Source organism: Talpa occidentalis, unplaced genomic scaffold (assembly GCF_014898055.3).
Source record: "Talpa occidentalis isolate TD23 unplaced genomic scaffold, MPIMG_talOcc4v2.1 talOcc4.6, whole genome shotgun sequence".
Taxonomy (NCBI): Eukaryota; Metazoa; Chordata; class Mammalia; order Eulipotyphla; family Talpidae; genus Talpa; species Talpa occidentalis.
Window position 1 is genome coordinate 2,726,937 of NW_023604972.1, and position 22,514 is coordinate 2,749,450.

Genomic DNA, 22,514 nt, shown 5'->3' on the forward strand with positions numbered 1-22,514 from the left:
AGCAGCCCTCTGGTGGCCAGTAGGCTCTTGCCCCCACCACCTCCCTTTCCACTGGGACACACTCAGCCCCTCCTACTGTACCCCACATAGCCAGGTGGTCAGTTGATCCACTGGCCCTTCGCCCACTAGGTCCCTAAGCAACTTCAGGAAATACAAAGGTGTAGGGCCCTGCTTTTAAGTCTCCATGGGGCCATGTCCAGCCTCGCTGGCTTCCTTCCTGCCCCAGGGCATTTGCACTTGCTGTGCTTGGCAGGAAAGTCCTCCCCTGAGTCTCTTAGTGCTCCAGGCTCCTCCTCACCCTGTAGGTCTCAGGTATAAGAGCAGAGAGGCCACCCTTACTGCTCCCCGTGCTTCCTCTCAGGGCCCTGTTATTTTCCTGCAAAGCTTTCATCTTGACCTGAAATCTGTATTTATTTGTCCAGGTCCCTTGTGCAATGTCAGTGAATGGATTAGTGAAGGAACACGGTGTTAAAATCGCAGATCCCAGCTCTGCTCAGACTTTCTGTGTGACCTTGGCCAAATCCCAAGACCCAGGGAAGCCTCAGTGTTCTCACCTGTAAGTGAGGACGCTGCCCCCACTGGTGCCTGGAGAAGGTGCCAGGTGTAGATGCCCCAGGTGGGCGGGTTTAGGGGCCATCTCAGCACCTGGAAGAGGCAACCTGGTCAGTCCCAACGGGAGTGGGGAGGGGTGGGGCCATTCTGCCAAATGTCCCCCCTTGGAGTCAAAGTTTCTGGGCCGCCTGTTCAGCATTTTGGGGTGTTTCTGCATTCATGCCCAGGTGGCATTGGTGGGGAACACGGACCCGGCCTTAGACGCCCACCTGGACCACGGCCAGTCTCCCACCAGCCACATGGGCTACTGTGGATGCCAGAGTGTCATCAGGAGAGGTGAAGGGAGATTCCTCTTTTTATTGTAGGTTCACAGCACCACCACCACCCCCAGCTTCCTTTCATCCTGTCCTCGGACAAGAGCAGCCTCGGTGCCCCCTCCCCCAGCCACACCCCTGGGCTTCCAGCAAGGCCAGAAAAGAGCTGGGGTCATCCAGCTCCTTGGCTGCTCCTGAGTTCTCCAGGCCAGTCAAGTCCTGCAGCAGCCCAGCGTGCTGAATGAGGAGACAGCACGGGGAAGGCTGCTGCCCCTGCTCCAGCTGGGATGCCGCAGGGAGCCCTGGGGTGCCTGACCGGCAGGGCCTCAATATGCGTCAGCTGTTGTCCCATCCAGAGAGCACCCCCCCCCCATGTCCTTGTGCCCATTTAGCAGAAATGGAGTTTGAGTCACGGAGACCCCAGAAGTGATGGTTCTGCCTGCCTCAAATATTCACCTCCAGTGGCTGTGCCTCTGAAGCCAGCTGCTCCTCTGATGGAGGGCCCCCCTTGGTCACTGAGGGTTGGAGTCCTGTTACCAGACAGAAAATAGGGTCTGACAATGCGTCAGAGTCCACCCCCTCCGGGGTCAACTCATCTACGTGGAGACAAAGGGACGGGCTCTTCGGGCAGGCGGGGGCTGGGAACGGGCCCCACTTGGGAGGCTTTGAGGTTGTGCTAAACCCCCTACCCCACGCTCCCCACAGTCACTGGAAACACATCCCGCAATGCACCGCTAGTGCTGCAGGCAAAGCCCCTGTAGTCCCTCAAAACTGCTCCCCAATGGGAAGGAGACAGCTCCAGGGTCCCCAGGCTCAGGCTCGCTGTGATGGAGCCTCCTCGCCTGCAAAATGGGCAGCGAAGGCCGGTGCAGTTACTGCCCCCGCATGCCCAGAATTCAGGGCAAGCCATCGAATTCGCTTCTAACTCCCCCCAAAGCTGGACCCTTCAAGCCAGGCTGATTCCAAAGCTGAAGGGAGGGGGCGCAGCCTGATAAGATCATCACCCAGAGGGGGGACCCTGGACCCCAGCCCCTGTGTCTGAGTCCTCAGCCCGACTCTTCCGTTGTCTCAAGGGAGGTACAGAAACACACACACACACACACACACACACCCCCTGCCCTTCGAAACTCCTCTGTTAAGTGCTCAGATCCATGCTTATCGCTGGCAGTGCCAGGGTCTCCAGCACTGCCATAACAGTATGAAGAGTGTTACCACATTTCCACACTTCGAATATGGGGGGCGTGAGCCTCCCGAGGTTCATAACGTGCCCAAGGTCGCTCAAGTAATCAGTGCTCAAACCAGGACTGCTAAGGCCTGATGGTCTGACTGCAGGTAGGCAGCAGACCTGACATGGCCCCACCCCACTCACCCCGCGCCACCCTGGGCCGGCGGTGGCATTTCGATCCCCCCGTGCCAGGGCGCGGTGGCTGCGCGGACACCCCAGACCTTGGGCCTGACCTGGGCGGAGCACGTGCACGGAGCTCTGTCTGCTTCCAGGGGAGGCGTTTCCGAGGCTGACATCCATCAGTGCTTGGCGAGCCTCAAGGCTGAAGTGGGGGCGGGGGCTTCCACAGGAGGACCCCAGGAAAGAAGAACCTGGAGTCTCCGTGGGCTTCTGGAAGGGACTTTGCCTGGTTCGCTCTGGAGAGTCACGCTGCCTCGCGTGAAAGATCCGCGTCTAGGAATGGACCCCAGGCTGCACACGTGGACACCAGTGGGGGTTCGCACATACCACTTCCCCCTTTGTGTGCTCCCCTCTGTGCAGCTCCCTCCACACCGGTCCCTAAGGGGGAGGCGCTCCCCAGGGCTCCCTGGGTGTCCCTAAGCTGGTCCTCCCAGGACACCATCTCAGGTTCTCCCCCCAGCAGGGTCTCCCCCGGCGCCTATCAGTGTCACCCACTCCCAGGCGACAGACCCCGCAGGGACGGTGGAGGGTGGCCTCCTGGGTGTGCTTGCTTGACAGACGGAGTGTGTGTGCTGGGGTGTGTGTGCCAGGGTGTGTGTGCCGGGGTGTGTGGGCTGGGGTGTGCTGGGGTGTGTGTGCCGGGGTGTGTGTGCTGTGGTGTGTGTGTGCCGGGGTGTGTGTGCCGGGGTGTGTGTGCTGATGGTGGGTGTTGGGCTGTGCTGGTTTGTGCTCGGTTGGGTCTGTGTGTGGGTTTTGTGTGTAGAGCACACAACGTGTTGGTTGTGTGGGGCCGGGCATTGGTGTGGTGTGTGTGCACGCGTGGCTGTCCGTGTTTGGGAGGCATTGCTCAGCGTGTGCACCCGGGGGTGCGAGCGCGGGGTGTGCACTGCGCCCTGGGCGTTGCGCTGTTCCGTGGGAGGTGCGTGTGGGTCGCCTGTGCGCTGGTTGTGCATGTGCTGCTTGCACATCTGTGGCGTTGTGTGAGTTGTGTGTCTGCTGTGCACGTTGGTGGCTGCGTGTGCGCGGCCGTGTCCCCTGGCGCGCAAGGAGCCTCCGCGGCCGGCGGGGCGCCCAGAGCCGGGGGCCGCCGCCGGAGGGCGCTGCGGGGAGCCGCCCCGAGACTGGGGGTCGTCCCAGGCGGCCCGGGAGGGGGCGGGAGGCGTCGCGCGGGGCGGAGGAAACCCCGACTTTCGGAGCGCGGACTCCGAGGTGCCCGGCGCGGGGGCTCCTGCGGGAGGGGGCCGGTGAGGTGCTCCCAGGGGCGGCGGCGCAGCCGGCTGGGGAGTGTCCGGGCCCCGCCGGGCGCGAGCGGCTGGGAGGGCGGGGGCAGAGCCGGGGAGGCCGCAGGGCCCCGGGGGCCTGGCCAGGCCGGCGCCAGCCGCCAAGTTGAAAGGCGGCCGCGGCCTCTCCTCTCCGCTTCCCATTGCGCCCCCGAGGGCTCCGCGCGGGGTGCAGGCCGGGAGCCCCGCCGGGTCACCTCCGAGCCTCAGGTCACTAAGGGGGGGGGGTCGTGCGGAGGCGAAGGCGGCCGGGCTCGCAGCGGGGGATGCGCGCTCACACCGCCCCCCGCCGCCCCGCCGCGCCCCCGGCCGGGGAGTACCCGCCCTTCCCGCGCCCCTGCACGGCCCGGACCCCGCAGCCCGGGTCAGCGGATGTAGGGAAGAGCCTGAAACTGGGGCTCTCCCGCGCGCCTCCAGCCCCGCCCAGCCCCCCGCGCCAGCGCGCCCCGCCCCGCCGACCTGCGGCCGGACCCCGAGCGCCCCCGCGCCCTGCCGTCGGGTCAGCCGGGTCCTGCGGGTCCCCCCCCCCCCCGCGCGCCGCTTCCAGGCCAGAGGCTCGAGGTGGCCGTCCCAGCCCCAGCAAAACGAAAACGTCTTCAGAGACCGCAGGGCAGGTGACTGGCCCCTCGTCCCACCGGGGAGGACGCGCGCTCGCCGTCAGGGCGCCAAGGAGTTAAACTCACAGCGCAGGCTGGGGCCGGTCCCCTGGACCTGCTTTCCGACCCCAGGCGCGCCTCCGCGGCCTTTCCAGTCCTCAACAGTCTTTCCAGGAGCGCGTGACCCTCAGCGAGGGGAGCGGGCGGCGCGGGCCGCGCGCGGGTGCCCAGCCCAGTCGGGGTTCGAATCCCCGCTCTGCCCCACACTGCCTGTGCGGCGCCGGGGGAGCCGCGCCACCTCCCTGGACCGAAGTGCTGGCCCTTGTAGGAAGGGCTGGGGTTGCGGGCTGGGGCGTGCAGGCGCGCGAGGGCGGCCCCGCAGCACACAGTAGGCTGCTCGCGCGGGCCCACCTGCAGCGCAACCTCCTGGCGCCGAAGGTGGTGACCCCGGGTCATCGATCCGGCCTTTCCAGCCCGCGGTGGAAACTGATGAGCAAAGGGCCAGGCCCGGGACGCCCGCGCTCCCTCTGCCCTCGCTTGATAAACGGAGCAGCCGCCTGAAGGACTGCGCGGCCGAGAAGCAGCGCCGGGAGCCGGCTGCGAACTCCCGCCGCCCGGCCGAGGGCGGGTGGCCCAGGGCCTCACCCCGCAACCGCGCGCGCCGCTCCGAGCCAGCACCCGCTCGTCGGGCGCCTTCTGGGTGCACGCGCAGAAAGGGGGCGAGAGTCAGAAACCAAAAAGGGGGCAACGAAAGGATGGGATGAAAAGAAACAAACATGGGAAAACCAGGGGCCACGGCAGTGGGAAGAAACGCGGGCCCCAGGGCGGCGAAGGGAGGCGGAGGCCGGTGCAGGGCCGGGCAGGAGGGGCGTCCAGGGGCGGAGGCCCCTCCACCGGCCGAGGCGCTGGGTGGGGGCAGGGGTGCGCCCGCCTCGCCCGCAGCTACCGCCTCGCTGGAGCCGGCGCGCGTCTGCAGGGCGCGAGCAGTTGCTCATTACTGCAATTATGTTGCTCTAAGTTTGCGTCGACCCTAAATTGTCGAGGTTGGAGGAGCCAGGAGGCCCGGAGCCCGGGCCGAGGTAGACACCGGATCCGCCCGGCCACTCCCGGTGCCGGGCTAGCGAGGATGACCAGGACGCTGAGGAAATAAAGGCCCACCGGTATTGGGGGATTCTCAGTGAGCGGGGGCTTTTTACACGTCCCCAGATCCTGGGGCAGGGAGGGATTCCCAGGCCCCTTTCACTGATGGGAAACCCGAGGCCCCTGGAGCGCAGCTGGAGCACAGCTGGAGCCACCTCCCCACGCACCGGGCAGGGGTCAGTGGCAGCGGCAGGTCTGACTCCCAGTGCAGTACTGTCCCTCGACCGGAGAGAGGCCAGTGCCAGGGATGTCCCCTCCCCGAAAGACACCCAGAAAAATCTGTAGGAACCAGGGTGTCCGCCATCGGTTGACTTCATGGGGGAGAGGATTCCAAATCCCTGTGCATCTGCAGGAAGCAGGGTGCATTTCAGTCCTCAAGTGCTTCTCAAGGGTCCGTGGCTGCCTAAGGTCGAGGTCTTTTTATGGTGAACTCCTCTTTCCTGGGGGCCGAGGCTCAGCTTATTCTGACTAATGTCTAAAAGCCCAGGGGCCAGGGGCTCCCCGAGATGGCCTGCTGCAGAGGAACTGCACTCCCCAGCAATTTCGCTTTCTTCTCAGGGAGCTGTTGCGTTCAGATGCAGCCCCTGCCGCCAGGAGGAAACCTCTGGGGGTGCTTACCCAGGAGGGAGGATCCAAGCCTCCGGGTACCTCCGACCTTGCCAGCACCATCTCAAGGCACCCCCACCACCACCACCACAGGGTGTGTGCACAACCCTGGCTCTCCTGGATTCTTGGGTCAATCTCCCTCCGAGCCCCTGGCTAGAAGCCGCACAGCTGCGCCCCGGCCTGGAGTTCCACGTAGCAGGAAGGTCCCTGTGGAAACCCCCCTCCCCCCACATCCCACTGCTGACTTCCCCTCTGAAAGACTTGGCCTCCCGGGGATACCTCCTGGAGTCTGGACTCCCCAGCCTGGGTTGGGGAGAGGTTACACTGTCGGGCGAGAAGCCAGGACTCCCTGGAAGAACAGGGCAGTGCCCGGACCCTCCGAGGCTTTTTTTTTTTTCCTAGGAGGTGATTTTCTGCCTCCAGTGTCCTAGCAGAGCTCCCCCGGAAGGCTAAACTTGGCGCTTGTTCAATCATTTTCTCCTGGAAACTGTAGTTTAACCTACTACATAAAAGAAAAAGCAGGTCTGTGAGAGTTTGGAGGCAGAGCGCCTGCAAAGGGCGCACCGAGGCTGGAGGTGTAGGGCGGTTCTGGGTTTTCAGAAAAGTTTCGTGTTTTTCTTTTTCAAGCAGTCAGGACATGGGGGGTGACGTCGATCACATTCCGGCACCTGGAAACGTGTCCCACAGGCCGGCCGCGTCTACACTGGTGCAGCTACTCGGAGGAGCAAAGCAGACCTCCACCCCCCACCTGGCTCCTGTGGGAAAAACAGGTTTTGGGGGTGGGAATTGTCTGGATTAGCTGTCTGCAGTCATCAAACCATTTGGGTGAGTCGCTTTGTTTTCATAGACAGGTTAAAAAGGAGAGAAAAAAGCAGGAGTCGGTTATGAGGGCGCCAGAGCAAGTGTCCATTTCAGCTTACAGCGAATTGGAAAATGGAGCCTAATTATCCCAGGTAATTGCTTCAATTCTCCACTTGACTTTGCTAACACAGATCTGTCCAGCTTGTTCAAAAAGGCACCCCCGACCCCCTCTCTGTATCCAAATATCTGTGGCCACCTCTAGAAGTTGCTGCGAATAAACTCAAGTTGAAAATTCATGGCCTGTGTGAAGAGATGCCCAAAAGCAAAACTAAAGCGAAAGTGAACTCAGTGATGAGATCATGTCTTGTAGCTTAAAATTAATTTATTTAACAAATATAGCTATAATATAAATGATAATAAAATTTCAAATATACAGTATATTACACGCAATCCCTTCCAAAGGGACTCTTGAGAGCCACGCAAATGTACTGTTAAATAGAAAGAGGATTTTTAAATTTTATTTTACAATTCTTCCCGGGACTGGTCCGAGCCGCCGCTCCACCTACCTGCAGCTCATCCGCGCAGCCCCACCCTCACCCCCAGGCAAACCCCGAAGTTCCCTAAGTCCCGGGCAGCAGGGCGTCCCCCTGGCTGCTCTTCTCTGACTGTTCAGGTTCCCAAGGCGCCTCCATGGACGTCCGGGGCTGCCTGGGGTCAGGCCAGGAGCCGGCCGCGCCGCGGGGCAGAAGTGGCCTCTAGTCCCGGGGACCACTCACTCTGCGGGGGCCTTGCAGCAACTTCTTACCCTCTGGGGCCGCCGCGGCCCCGTCCCAGGAGGGGCAGAGCTAGCTTCTAGAAGATGCTAAGGGAGCCGCCGGCCACTCTTTGGGAGGGGAACAGTCTTCCGAGAGTGACCTCTGGGGGCAACGGAGCAGGAACCGAGCTGTGTGGGGTGGAGGGAGCAGCCAGGCGGCTCGGACAGGGGCGCGGCCTGACTCCTGGGCTGGCAGAAGCCGGGTGGAGGGTCAGCCGGCGGGCGGCGGCCGGGCCGGGCCTCTATGTCAGGTGGTACATGCTGTAGCCGACGTGGGCTGTGTAGAGTCCCACGGGCGCCACGGGCAGCGCGGCCCGCTGGAAGGGGCCGGAGGCGCCGTAGATGGAGGCCCCGGCCGCGGCCGCGACGGCCGCGGGCCCGCCGAGGGGGAAGGAGAGGCCGAAGGCCGCGGGCGGCAGCATGGGCTTCGCGGCCATCTTCAGCTTCTCCAGCTCCGCCTCCTGCAGTCTCTTGGCCTTGGCGCGGCGGTTCTGGAACCAGATCTTCACCTGCGTCTCGGTGAGGCTGAGCGAGCTGGAGAACTCGGCGCGCTCGGCGATGGACAGGTACTGCTTCTGGCGGAACTTGCGCTCCAGCGCCAGCAGCTGCGCCGTGGTGAAGGGCGTCCGCGGCTTGCGGTTGGTCTTGTGCTTGCGCAGGGTGCAGGCCGGGGGGCTCAGCCGCCCTGGGGGCGAGGGAGAGAGGCAAGCCGTTAAGGGAGCGGCAGGGGTGCCTGAGGCGCCCAGGGAGTGGCGGAGACAGCCCCCAGCAGCCCCGCCATCGCGCCGAGCCTCCCCGGGCGCCCTGCAAGGCCCGAAACTCCCCCAGGCCCGCGCAGTCCCGCGGGGTGGCTGTTCTTGCCTGCTTTTTGCAAAGGAGGAAACTAAGATTCCAGGTGAAACGCGCCCTCATTCAGGGTCCCAACATAACTGGAAAAGGCGGGGCGCTGTTGCCCTAGAAGGCGCTTGGCGAGGCCTGCTCCCTCCCCGCCCGCGGGGGTGTTCATAGGGATGATGGAGCAAACCCGCAGACTGGGGCCCGGCACCCAGCTCCAGGCCAGTTGAGTTTTATGCCTTAAATACTTCAAGGCGTAGTTTTACGCCTCAGCCAAACTCTGACGTGTCCACCAAGCGCTCTGCACTTAGCTTAGGCCTTTGTGTGGCCAAGAATTCAAACTCCATCCTGCCCTCGGAACAGGCAGTCCCTGCAGGTCCCCAGGAGGGCCCTGAAGAGCTTGCCCGAGCAGCCCTGTCACCATGGCGTCTCCCCAATGTTCTACGTGCCATGGGGGTGGCGCCTTCTTCTGAAGGGTTCAGTGGTCTCTGGGGCTCTCCACCCCCAGTGTGTTCACTCTCCGGTGGCGCTCACACGGTGTGTCTGCGCCTGTGTAGGGACACAGGACCACTGCCCCGCCTGTGGCTCAGTCTGCAGGGATCCCAGCCCGCAGCCTTTCTCCAGCAGCTTCCAAACCCGCCGCCAGGACCCGCGCTGCGCTGTCACCGGGCAGAAGGCGCTGGCGGCTCCAAGACTGGGCCCGTGGGGTGACTGCACCCCTGCCACACCAGGCTGCGACGCCCACACAACGTGGGTCAGATTGTTCCCCATGGATAGTTCCAGGATTTGGGGGTCAGACTGAGGCCCTAACCAAATCCCCAAGCCGGGAGAAGGACGGTTTTGCCTACACAGCCGCTTCCTCGGAAGGAAAATGAATTCAAAAGCAGAATGTTTCACCACGCGGGTTTCACCCAATTATGCATTTTTTTTCATGCTTATAAACAAAGCCCTTGGGCTTCCAGACCACCAGGATGTGAGTCAAGCGAAACCCCGCGCTCGCACCCCCTGCGTCCCCGCCGGAGCCGCCCGGGGTCGGGAGCTGTGGGGCCGGACTCGCTCTCCGCCGAGCGCGCGGGGCGGGCGCCCGGGCCCAGCTCGCTCCCTCGGGCGGCCACAGGCCACGCGGGGGCCCCTCGCCAGGCTTCAGGCGCAGGGAGGGGCCGGTCTTTCAAAGACGCTTAATCCCCAGATAAAAATCATTCCTCAGCATCACGCCATTGAATTCGGGCTGCTATTATGTCGCGCAAAATAATCGGAGGAAACGAGGAAAACTTGGAATTTCCCGTGCTCCCGAAATATCTCCGCGCGCCCTCGCCGGGCAGGGGAGCCAGGGGCGCGCGGGCCTCGCAGCGACCCCGAAGGCGCCTTGGGAGGCTGGAGCCCGCTTCCCCGGCCCGGGCGCAGAGGACTGGCCACTGGGGACCAGATGGGAGGGGGCGCCTCCCACAGATTGACTCGGTGCCCCGCCCCCTCCCCTGGAAGCGGAGCGCCCCCACCCCCTAAGCGATCCCTGCGCGGGGCACCCAGGATCTGCCTGGAACGTGAAAGGGGAGGGGCCTTGGCGAGACCCTCAGAACCTCTGGGCAAAGGGACTTTAAAGGGGCGAGGGGGGCCGCACTTCCACCCCGAGAAAGTGAAACTCCGCGCGCCGGGAAGACGCCCGCGCCCCTGCACCCACAGGCCGGGGCAGGGCGCGTGTTGCAGGCTGGGGGTCAGACGAGGAAACCCGGACTCCTGGGGTCGGGCGGTGTGGCAGAGTCTGGAGGCCAGGGCACCCCGACCCTAGTCCGACGAGTGACCTCCCACCCGCAGCGCCGCCTGGCCCAGGGCCGCGGCCAGGCCTCACCCTCTTTCCTGGGTGGGAGCGGGGGGGTGGCGCGAACCCCGGGCTCCCGCCAAAGGAGCCCCAGCACCCGCGGCAGGTACCCGCGGCAGGTACGCGGGCGCCAGGGACCAGCCGGCGCCGGCGCGCGGCCTGGCGCCCCCGGTTCCGCGCCCCCGGCCCCTCCCCCGCCGCTTGGGCTCGGGCTACTCACTGGCAGGGGGCGGGGAGAAGCGGGGGTTCTGCATCCAGGGGGTCCTCTCGGCCTTCTCGGGGCTCTCGGCTTTGACGAGCGCATCTTCCGGCAGCTTGAGGAGTCCTCCCACCGAGAAATGGCCGAGCGGCCGCGGCGAGGGGGCGCGTCCGGGGCGCCCAGCGACCCCGGCCGGGGCCCCAGGGTCTGCGCCGAGCCGCCCACGGCCGGGGCGCCCTCGGGGGCCGCCGGGGCGCTCTCCTTGGCCCCGGGCTTCCTGTGGTCGGCCATGAGCGCCTCCACGCTGAAAGGCAGGAGTGAAGGGGACACTTTGGGCTTGGCCCCCTCTTCGTCCGCGCCCATGGCGGCCGCGGTGGCCGCGGTGGCACTGGGGTTCGGGCCCCCGCCCCCCCCCGCCGCCTGGCCGAAGGCGGAGTCCTCCACTTTGACACCGAGTGGCAAAGAAGTCATGTCAGCAGCCGGGGCCATGCAGAGCCGGGCCCCCCTCCAGCCGCGGCTCGGGCCAGCCGCCGCGCATGGGCTTCGCGCGGGCTCGGAGCGCCGCGGGCCTCTGGGGCGCCGGGGCCCTGGCCGGCCGGGCCCTCCCGCGCGCGCCTGCCGCCCTCCCCAGAAGGCCCGCTGCGGCGCTCCGGGCCTGGCTCGGCGGTTCGCGGCGCCGCGGCGCAGGCCGAGGTCCCGGGCGCACGAGCCGGCTCCGGGTCGGGCCGCGGCGCCCCGGAGAACTTGCTAATAAGGCGAGGCCCGCGCGGCGGCGGCCAATCAGCGCGCGAGGGGCGGGCCCGGCGCGGCCATTGGGCCGCGCTCCTGCGGGCTGGGCCCGGGGCGAGCTGGGCCTCGGGACGCGCGGGGCCGGGCCGGGCCGGGCCGGGCCGGGGGCCGGCGGGGGGGGGGACCGGGAAGGGAGGGGGCGCTGGAGAAACTCTCCGGCCGGCCGAAGCCCAGGCCGCTCCGTCGGGGTCCCCCGGGCCGTCTCTTTTCTTTCCCCCCCCCAGGAAAGGCTTGGCGGGGGCTCCCCTCGCGCTTCCCTGCCCGCCTCTCTTCTCCCAGGCCCGAGCTGCCCCCGCACCCCCTTTTCCCCGCGCCTGCCCCGCGCCGCGCCTCCCCTGCTCCGAGACTCTCCCGGGCGCCACGTCGGTCTCTGTCCGCTCCGCCTCGCTCCCGCCGCCCCGAGAGCGCGCCCGAGGCTCCCTCCGGCACAGCCCCGGGTGGTTGAAAACCTCGCACGGCTGGTCACGCTCGTGGACCGTCGTGCTAGTAATTTCTTTTTAAAACGCCTCGTTTTCTGCCTCTGTTTCGACCCTCAGCGCGCCCCCCGCGCGACCGTGGCCTGTGTCTCCACGCGGGACGCCGGGGCGCCCGAAGACGCGCGCTCCCGGCGCAGGCCCGTGAGAACCGGGACACACGCCGCCCCCCGCGCCCGGGATCGGTTCCCCCAGCTCCGGCGTCGTCTCGGGGAGGCGCACCCCTCGGCCCGCGGGGCCCGCAGCCGCCGGTCCTTTTGCTTTCGAACTTACTGAAATCAAACCAGCAGAACCGTCCACACGCCGACCTGGCCTTAGCGTGACCCCAAACGGCACCTCCGCGGGAACAATAACACCCCCTCTCTCGGGTCCCCGCTCCGGAGGGGCTGGCACCTTGGGGGGAGGGAGCCGAGTCCTGGCGCTGGGTCCTCGGTGGTGCCGGGCTTGGAAACTTTTATTTTCCCACTTTCGGGGGAAACGTGATTTTTAATTTTGCTGTTCAGACAAACATGAGTTGGGGCGCGGGGAGATGCCAGTGCGAGCCGGCTTGGGGCTCCGCGGTTTTCTGCGCCCCCTCTTTCTGGCTTCCTATCCCGCCGGGGCCCAGGCGGCCGGCTCTAGGGGGGCTAGCGGAGGTGGTGGGCGGCTCACCCGCCGGCCGCTGATGACTGCGGGGTTCTAATCTCCAGGAAACACCAGGGGCTGCCGCGGCCATTTAGGGGTAATTATCCAAGCGCGGAGGGACAGCGAATTCCCTCGCCTTTTAACTGGGCGCAATAAAAAGCGTAGATTAGGGGTGTCCAGATTAAGGAAAATGAATTACTAGAGCGGCAACTTTACGACCAGGATGGCGTCCGGGGTCTGGCAGGGCGGGAGGGGTCGGGCTGCGGCCCCAGGGTCCCCCGCAGGTTCACATGTGCCCACAGGCTCGGGGGAGAGGTGAAGGCCTCTGGGCGGGCTCGGGAATACTCGCCCTTGCGGCATTCCCGCGGCCTCTCCGGGTTTCCTGTGCACCCGAGAAGGCGTCTCAAGCCAGGGCAGGGTGCGGGGCCTCTAGCTCGGGTCGGGCTCAGCTGGAGGCCTCGCGGGCGCCTGTCTTCAAAGCACCGCACCCCTGGGGGAGGCGCACAGGACCCACGAGTCCGTCCTCGTGTCAGGGAAACTGAGACCCCGAGGCTTGCCTGAGGGTCTAAGACAGAAGGCGGCCCATCCCCATTTTGCAGCTGAGCAACTGACGCTTGGGGAGCACAGGCCCTACACCGAGCCAGCCGTCCTGCCGGGGTGCAACCCCGCCTGTCACCTTTCCAATTAAACTGCCCGAACAAGTTCCCCCACATCCCAACCCGAGGGCATTCAACTCCCGGGTGAAAGCGGGAGGCGGGTGGAGGTCCATGAGCTTCTGAGGTCATTTAAAAAGTCTCCGTGGAGTCCCTGGAGCCGGCCTTGCTTTGTTTCGCCAGGTTTCCAATCTCGAAATGTTTGGCTCCCGGATCACCTTGAGCATCTGATTGACTTAATAACTTCCTCCCTAGAAAAGTGCACGTCAGCAAAAACGGGCTTGGGACCCACTTGGAGGCGGTCTGGGCAAGAACCCCTGCTTTGGGGAGGAACCCTAGGGCGAGCCGCGCTGCGCAGAGGGGACCCGGGGCTGTCGGGGCTTGGACGCGCGCAGCAAGGCCGGTGACCGCGGGGCCGGCGGCCGGGCGGCGGGAGAAGGGCCGCATCGCTAATTGCGGGATAAACAATCTGTCACGATCCCTCAGCGCCTAATAGGCAGCCGAGGATGTTGTTTTTAGGCGCCAGAGGCGGCCGGATCAAAGGCTGCAGCCGGCGCAGGGGCCCTTGAAGTCGCGCCCCCGCCTCCAGGGAGCAGGCCGCCTGCGCCCGCAGCCCCCGGCCCTGCAGCCCGCCCCCCGGCCCCCGAGCCGCCCCGAACCCGGTGGCATCTTTTAAGGTTCGGTGTGAGTTCGTGTCCGCTGTCGCCAGGCGCGGCGGGGTAGCCAGGCGCGCGTGGCCCCGCGAGGGGTGCCTGCACAGGGAAGGGGTTCAGAGTCGAGTCCGCGGGGAACCGGCGCTCCGAGGGGCGCGGGGCTCCCCTAGCCTCGGGGCTGCAGGGGGTGGGAAAGATGCCGGAGGCCTCAGACAGGGGGGTTCGAAAAAGAAAGTGTCTGTCTCCGGGGCGTGCTGGTCCCGCGGGAGAGAGGCGCGCGGCTGGGGCCGCAGGAGGGAGTGCTCCCGGGTTATTTCTGTCGGAGCCTTTTCGGGTGTCGCGGCGGCGGGTTCCGACCGCTCCCCCGGCCCGGCTGCGTCTGTTATCTCGCCGCCAGCACCTCCCCAGGCGCTCCGGCCCGGGCCTCCTCGCGCGCGGCGGCGCAGAGCGCGGGGCTGTAACTCACGCCTGGCAAGGGCGGGCGCGGCCCGCGGCAGATAAAGCTCCGGGACCCGCGCCCGGCTCGCGCCCTCGCCCCGCGGCCCCCTCCCCGCCCGCGGGGTCCCTCTCCCGCCCCCCGCAGCCTGAGCGCTCCCAGCCTCGCGGCAGCGCCGGGCGTCGGGCTCCCGGGGAGCACTGCCCCGCGTCTCCTGCTGGGACAGCCAAAGCCGTGGCTCTTGGTGGTTGTTTTTTTTTTTTTTTTCCCAAAAAACCGTCTATTTCACGCAGAAAGAGGGGTGTTTTTAGCCTCCCCCGGTGGGCAAAGACTGGCTCCGAGAGGGCCCGCTGAAAGGCCGCTGTCGCCGCGGGCGCTGCGCCGGGGCCGGGGCCGGGGGAGCCTCAGCTCCCGGGGCCCCTCACTTCGGCGTTCGCTGTCGCCTCGTCGGGTTTTTGTTTATGCCCCTCCCCCTCTTTCCAATGCATTTGTGGCCTCGACCCAGGAATCCCGCGTGCATTTTAAAAAATGTGCAGCTCAGTGGGCTCCCCCGGCAATTAGCGAGCTCCAAACAGTCCTCTTTAATAGAATGAATGTGCTATGAAAACCGATTACCCGGAACGATTTATTTTGGTGGGAATTCACCCATCTCCAGGAGGGCGGAGGAGGGGAAAGAGAGGAGGTATTTTGTCCTGGGGGGAGGGGGGTTGACTGGTAAACAGAAAGCACGACCTCGAGATCCCCCGACCCGCGGAGGGGGCCTCCGGTTCCTGCGCGCTCCAGCCTTTTGGTCTCAGTCGCCTGAAAGTGAGCGGGGGAGTCAGAGGCTTGGAGACTGTCTGGGGGTGCTGATGGGCTCGCCGCTTCCCACAGAAAAACCTGGAAGAGCTGGAAACGCCGGGGACTCCTGGGCGGCGAGGCTCAGCACCAGCGCGCGCGGGAGCGCACACCCGGGACCCCGCAGGCCCAGCGCGGCAAGAGTTTTAGTGCCCCTGGACGCGAACGCGAAAACAAACAAACCCCAGAAACCGATTTGTAGGAGCGCGTTCTCCTTCTGGATAATTCCCCCGCAGAAGAGGGCCCAGCTCGCCGGGGGGCGCGCGGGCCGGCGGAGGTCACCCGGCGCCGGGGAGCCCGCGCGCCCCGCGCGGACCCCGCGGCCTCCCGCCCCGCCCCCACGGCCGCCCGCCTCTCCCCGCCGGGGCTTCCTTGTGTCTTTCCAATCGGAAGGGGGTGAGGGAGCCTCGATCCGCGGGAGAGAAAGCCCCCTCCCCCAAATGGCCCAAATTAATGTGATCGCGACATGAGGGTGCACTTGGGGAAGATGAAAGAGGAGGCCGGCCGGCTCCTCCTCGAGCTCTATAATTATAGATAATATATCCCATTTCAAAGCAATTAGACCAATCAGGCGTAACGAACCACTTTGCTGCCGACGAATAACAAAGGCGCACGGTTATTTAAGCCTGGAGATGTCGGGCAGACCCCGCGGCTCCAGGGGCCGACCAAACCTCTGCGTCCTGACTCTGCCCGCCCCGGGCCGGGAGGCGCCCGCGCTCCCCCCGGCTCCGCCCGGCCTCTCTCAGCGCCGGGGACAGAGGCCCGGGGCGCGGGCCGGGCGGCGGGAGGGGGGCTCGCACCGAGCCGGGGGTCAGGCCTCTTTGGGGCACTTCACAAATTTTAATCCTGACTTAATCCTTTCTGCTCTGGGGGGTGGTGCCCTGACAGACGCTCCCCTCGGGAGGACAGGACAGAAACCCGCGGGGTTCAGTGTGCTCCCGGGTCACACCACTGGTGAGTGGCAGGAGCAGGTGACCTGCGTGCAAGCGGGTCTGACCCCCAGCCACTGGTTGCGCACCTGAGCCAGCGGGGTCTCACTGCGCCCCACTTTCCAGAGAGAACCTGCATTAAAAGACAGCGGACAGGGTAGTGTTTCTGGAGGACCCGCGCCCCAGCTCACCCACCTTCCACACAGTGTGTGTTTGGTCCAGCCCTCGCTGCCCTTCTCTCGTGCCCTCCCCCACCCCACTTTCTTGAGAGTCTTGGAAACAGCTGAGTTTCCTCATAAATTTATCAAGGTGAAAGGGCGTCTCAGGCGTCTCTGGGGGGGGAAGGCCGGACCCCGGCTGTGGCGTGTGTCCAGCGGGAGGGCTGTTCTTTCCGAGCCTCCGTCTGTCGGCTGTAAAATGGGTGCGCTTGCACCCGGCTCAGTTCAGCTGAGATCCGCCCTCACAGCCTCACAGCCCCGGAGGGGCCTGAGGACCACACCACTGGCGCCCCACCGTGGCAGGTCCCAGGGCGGGTGAGCCTTGGCTGAAGCATCCAGGTGTCCCCTGCAGGAGGACGTGGGGCAGGGGAGGCTGCAGAGGAGTCCAGGCGGAGAGAGCCTCGAGCCTGGGGACAGCGGCAGACCCAGGGGAGGGTGCCGTGCTGGAAACCACGGGCTCCAGCGACCCAGACGCCTCTGAAGGGCCTAAATGCTGATGGAAGGAGAGACAAGGTCCCGATGCCCAGGAGGCCGGAGCTGAGCCTCGAAAGGGGGAGAACTAAGGGGAGGCCAAGAAGTGTCCCCCCAAAATGTGACCTTGTACCCCGCATCCCTCCCTCTGCAGGACCATCAGCGGGGACAGTACTAAAGTGCCTCTGGCAAGAGGCGGGTCCCCCACAAAGTGGAGAAGGGAGGGGGGATGGAGGGAGACCCCTGGAGTCGCAATGTGACTCAAGCCCCTCTGTTCCCCAGTCTGTCTTCTTCCCTCGGGATTTGACTTTCATTCTCTGCACCCCATCCTATCACCCTGCCCCCCCAGCGGGTGTCAGTCTCTCTCTGTTCTGTCTTTATTGCTCTTTCCCTGCCTGCCTGCCCCTCCTCGCAGTCTCTCAGGCAGGCCCCCCCCCTTCTACCTGAACCGCTCCTGGCTCAGAAGCTAATGTGACTCCAGGAAGGTCTCTGTGCCCCGGTTTCCCAAGGGTGGGAGCAGCCTGCCCACTGTTGGGGGCAGCAGGAGGCCCCCTGCCCGTGCTGGCTCCCCTCATCCTGCAGATGGCATCAAGGGAGTTATTTCTCCTTTAGCCTGAGTTTTCAACTCTGGACCTTGAGCTGCACAGTATACCGCCCCCTCCCTAGGGCTGTGGGGCGCTGGGGAAGGAGAGAGGCACAGACCGTGAGATCTCAGCACTGTGCCCAGTAGGTCCCCCCAGCGTGGGAGCTGCGGTGGAACCCAGGGGAGGAGAAGAACTAGGAAGCCTGGATTAAGGGGGCCCTTTGGGGGGCATAGCTCTTCCCAGGCCCCCTGGGCGCCCAGGCCAGAACCCAGCCACTTCCCTCCAGGCTACTCCTCCTAAGGGCTCAGAGAGGCAGGCCCCACCTCCCCAGCCTTCACCCTCCCCCGGTGTCTGCCCTCTAGACTCAGCGGCCTGGCAAGAGGGCTTCTGCCTTCCCCCATACTGTGCTGGCTCCCCGCGGCCCTCTCGGCCATTGGACCAGCTTTCCAGGCCTGTGAGCGGGCAGGGGAATGCTGGCCCGGGACTGAGCTGGGCATGTCCTGCCTTTCTGGGTAGAGTGCAGAGCCGGGACAGGGTGTCTGCAAGCCTCCAGCTAAGGGCTGGAGAGCAGCCAGACCCCACAGATAGGGAAACTGAGGCCCACAGAGGAGTCTTTCCCCTAGGTCTGTGAGCCAGAGGCTGGCGACACCAAAGTGCAGGTCATCTCCCCGCCCTGAGGACGGTCGGGGAACCCCCACTGGGCTGTCACCCGACTCCACAGTGCGCCCCGCCGTGGGGGGGCCTCTTTCACCGGGACTCAGTGGGGCACCCCTGCGCCCTGGCGCCTCCTGAGTGTGCTCCGTCCCTCCGGCCGGCCGGGCGCAGCTCGTGAGCTCCAGCGGTGGACGGGGCGGGGCGAGGTGGAGAGACCCCGGGCCGGTGTTACGGCGGCCTGGGGGCCTCGCGGGCCCCCCGCGGTTCGTCTCCCCACAGGCTCCAGCGGGAAGATGCGGCTCGGAGGCGCACGGGCGCCAAGCGGTGGGGAGCCCTGACCCGACCAGCCCAGCCGGGGGCCCGGCGCGGGGGGCAGGGCGGGTCCTTGTGGGGCCCCCCACCCCACCCCCGCCTCTACCTGGGGCGCGAGGCCCGTGGCGGGCGCCCAGGCCAGGGCTTTGATTCGGCCCCTATTCTCGCCCCGCGGCGCGTGCGCTGGGTGGGGCCGCAGAGCCGCCCCCAGCACGCCCGGGACCCCGCCCCGCCGGCCTGAGCCGCCAGGAAACCCCCGGCCCTCGGGGGCCGCCGGCCGTGACCTGCAGGCTGGGCGGGCCCGGGCCTGGCGTCGAGGAAACCCTCACTTCTCGGAGGGGCACCTGAGAGCCGCGGGGGAAGATGCCCGCAAAGGGGGTTCACACGCACCCACAGTGCCTGCCGCCCGCCGGGTCCTGAGCCCCGGCTCCTTCACCCCGACGCCAAGCCCGTACCCCGAACCCCCAGCTGCAGGCTGGGCTGACTCGTTTACACAAGCAACACACTTTAAAAGCGTCTAAGATGCTCTGGACAGCCTGTACCCCACGAAGGAGACCCCTGCTCTGGACCCCCTGAAGGGAGAGGCAGAGAAGCGCACAAAGCCTGCCTGTCGGGGGGCTGGTGACCCCGGCTGCCCCAGCTCTCCCCGCTGTGCGGGCCACGGTGGGGGGGGGGTGGTGCTCGGAAGGACCCCGCAGACAGGCTCCTCGGAGCAAGTCCGTGTGCGCCCCCAGCCCCGGGGCATCGCCCGCAGAGGACAGGCGCTCCCGGGAACGCGCAGGGACCTTAAACCCAGCCGGGGCGCCGCCCGCACCGGGCCAGCGAGCGGGGAGCACAGAGTCCTGCTCAGGTTGATCAAACAGATGTTTGCAAGGAAAATCCAAGCCGTCCCTTCTCAGCTGGTGGTTCTGCTGGGTTCACTTTGAGCTGGAGGCTGAGTCCTCTCCCGGGTCGCCTGCCCTGGCCTGCCCTGCCAAGGCCCGGCCTCAGGACGCCTCACTCTGTGACCCAAATGGGCTCTGCGGGTGGGGGCGCTGGGAGGGTGTGCCCAGGGGCCCTTTATCCAGGAAGTAGATCCAGAAAGCCAGAAATCTCACCCAGAAATATCTCCTAGAAATACTGCCTTGCCCTCCCCAGGGACAGTGTCGTCCAGGAAGCCGCCTCGACTTTTCTGACAGGAGGGAGCAAGAGCCGGCCCGCCTGGCGGCCCCAGTGCCTTGGGCTTCTCCCTTCCCAGCCAGGGATGCAGAACAGCACTCTCTGGGGGGCCCCATCCGATGAATCGGGTCATGGCCACAGCCCAATCAAGTGAGATGAGACCTGGCCTTCTCCGCCCTTGGTGTCTCCGCCCTGGGCGTGGAGGGCGGCTGCTTGATGTTGCCTCAGGCACACTTGTTTAGACACATCCCTCCCCGGCTCCAGTAACTGAACCAACCCAGAGCTCGAGTCCCAGGTGTGTGTGTTTTGGGGGGGGTAGGGATGAGAGAGAACCGGGGAGCCATCTTTAGAGCCTGGAGGACTCTCCTAGTTTGCATCTTAGGTTCAGATCCTGGCTCCACCGCTGAGGCCTCTGTGGAGGAGTGATGACTCTCTCCGGCCGCCCCACCTCGTTACAGGTGAGGAGTGAATAAGGACACTTCTTCAGGGCCTGTCAGGAAGGCCTGCATGCCTGCGCACCCCACGATCCTGTGGCCTGAGTCCAGGGACATGGGGTCAGGCTGTGACTGCACCCCTCCATGGGCGTCTTACCAGCTCCTGGAGTGGGAGCGCCAGCTTCTGGAAGTGAGCACTCCAGCCTGGGGCCGGGGGTGCATCCCTTCAGGGGGTACTGCACCCTAGAAGGTGGGTATCCAAGCCCGGAGGTTATCCAACCAAGGAGGGTCCCCCCACACACACCCCAGGAAGTGGGTCTCCAGCTCAGGAAGTGATCGTGAGACCCTGGGACATAGGAACAACGACCTTGGGAGGAGGCCTCCTGCCCCATGGGGGATCTACAACGCTGGGAGATGGGTGTCTAGCCCAGAAATATGGTCGAAGCCAAGGAGAAGGGTATCCAGGAGAGGGCTGTCTAATCCCAGGAGGTGAGTATCCAGCCCTTGGGGATTGGCACCCAGCCTTCGAGGTGGCACACTAACCCTGGGAGTTTGGTGTCAACTTCAGTAGGTGGGCACACGACCCCGACAGGCGAGTGTTTCAACTGTGGGAGATGAGTCCCCAGCCCCAGGAAGTGGGTGCCGAGTATGGTATGTGGGCACGCACTCCCCCGGGATGTGATTACTCCAGCCAGGTCATGGACACCAATCATGGGACGTGGTTCAGCAAGCCTGGGCAGTGGGTATACAACCTCTGGCAGGTGGATGCCACTCTAGGAGATAGGTCTTGCAACCCTAGGAATGGGCACCCCAGTTGTGGGGGGTGAATACTCAAGTACCCCACCCCAGGAGGTGGGACTGCATTCCTTGGGGGTTGGCGCCTAACCCTGGGAGGTTAAGTGTCCCACTAAGAGGCGTGGGAGAGGGTTGAGGACCCGTTGAGGAGGGTCCTGGGGCTCCAGGGGGCAGATATGTGGTGCCACAAGGGGGGTCTCTAAACCCAGGGCGTGGTATTCCACACCCAAAGTCTGTTGTTGCTGCAATGAGACGCGAGAACCCCAGCCCTGGGGGGTGGTCCTCAGCCCAGGGAGGCAGGTCTCTGCCAGGAGGAAAGGCCCCCTGCTATGGAGGGAAGACATCAAGCACCAGGAGGGGGTCTCCTGGGAGGTGGGTAGTGTTGCCACCAGGCGGGGTGCAACCCTGGGCGGTGGGTTTCAAACCCAGGAGTGGAGTCTTCAAAGTCTAACCTCTGGAGGTGGGGCTCCAGGCACTGGGCTGGTTATCCCGACCTGGGTAGGTGGGACTTCAGTACCCGGGCAGGCCAGGCGTGTCGGGCGCTGGGAGGGAGGTGCCCGCCTCGGGAGAACTCGACACAGGGGTGGCCACGCAAGCATCAGGCTCGTAGCCAACTGCGGAGGTGCGTGCAGGAGCTGGGAACACGGTGGGCCGCTGGGAGGGCGGGGCTCCTGCCCCAGTGGGCAGGCATCCGACCCTGGGGGGAGTACTCTGACCTGATGAGGGGGTTACAGAAGCCTCCGGAGTTGGGGTGCTTAGTAGAGGTGCCTAGCTCAACCCCTGGAGGAGGGTGTTCGGCTCCAGTCATGGGGGTTCAGCCACAAGACTTGATTACTTGTTGGAAGCCGGGAACCTCACCCATGTGGTCTCGGAAGGACAGAAATGCCGGCTCAGATAGGGCGGAAGCTGGCCCAGCGCCCTCCCAGGAGACGCCAGGCGGGGCGCTGCCTGCCTGGCGGGCCCCAGAGGCCAGGTCAGGCCTGCCCTTGCTCAGCAGAGAGTAAAGCAGAGGCCGGGAGGCGGGGGTGCAGGTCAGGGTGCACAGGCCAGAGAGGAGACCCCCAGACTCCCTAGCCGCCCTGCCTGCCTCCTGGCAGCCCCGGACCCGTGGTCAGTCTGGCTGGAGGAGGGCCTGGGCCAGTCGCGGCTCCCAGGACTCCATCTTCCTCGCAGTCACGGTCATTACCGCGGCCCCAGGCCCTCATTGCCCGGTGCTCACAGTCCTTCCAGGAAAACAAAAGGCAGCCACGTCCCCTGCACCGCCCGGGCCGGGTGCCCCTCCTGCTCTCTGGGGCAGAGCACGGCGCCTTCCCGAGTTCCTTCTGGGGCTGGGCTGGGCAGTGATTTTGGACTTTCGTTGCCTGGAAGGGGCGTTTCCACCTCAGGCGCGTCCCACGGTGCCCCCACGCCACATCTTCTTGTCCCCTGCTCCGCTGCGGGGCGCTTAGGTCACGTCCTTAGCTCAGCTGTCGTGGGCAGTGGTGCCGTTTGCTCCTCACGCCGACGTGACGTGGCGTCACCGCCCGTCTTCCCGGGAGGATGGGCTCCATAATCTGCTCAAGGTTGCTCAGCCCCGCGCCATCTCCACTGAACATCGGGTCCATCGGCGTGGAGAGGGGGGGAGACCCCGGCCCTGCCACACCGGCCGCCAGCGCAGGGATGTGCCCCCTAAGCAGAGAGACAGGTGCCACGGAACGGGCGGTTTCAACAGAAATCCATCTCCCCACAGCTGGAGCTCGAGGGGGCGGCAGGGCCCCGATCTCTCTGGAGGCTCGGGAGGATCTCCCTGGGGTCCGTGGCCAGAGGTCCTTAGCCCCTGACTTGGAGCTGCGTCGCGCCAAGCTCTGCCTGTTCCAGTTTCACGTGGTCTCACGTGGCCTCCTCCCCAGACCCTCGCCTTGTCTTCTGCGCTCTTACGAGGATCCCGCCCACTGGGCTAAGGACCCACCTAGTCCAGGCGGCTCCGGTAACGCCGCACTTCCGCAGAGATGCCGTTTCAGAGGAAGGCCCCGCTCCCAGGGGTGGGGTGGGGCACATGCAACTCCCGACGGGACATGGGGTGTCCCGGTCTTCGCACAGGGAGCTCCGTGGCGCTGCGGACACCAGGCTCAGAGAACAACAGGTGCCTCATGCCCGT

General features: G+C 65.6%; 1 protein-coding gene across 1 annotated transcript; it reads right to left on the bottom strand.

The window, feature by feature from the left end:
• Positions 1–7,750: 7,750 nt before the first annotated feature.
• Positions 7,751–10,846, bottom strand: MSX1 (msh homeobox 1). The gene is given in 3 exon segments (XM_037529847.1): positions 7,751–8,193; positions 10,379–10,519; positions 10,522–10,846. Coding segments are annotated over 3 exon segments (909 nt in total).
• Positions 10,847–22,514: the final 11,668 nt, after the last annotated feature.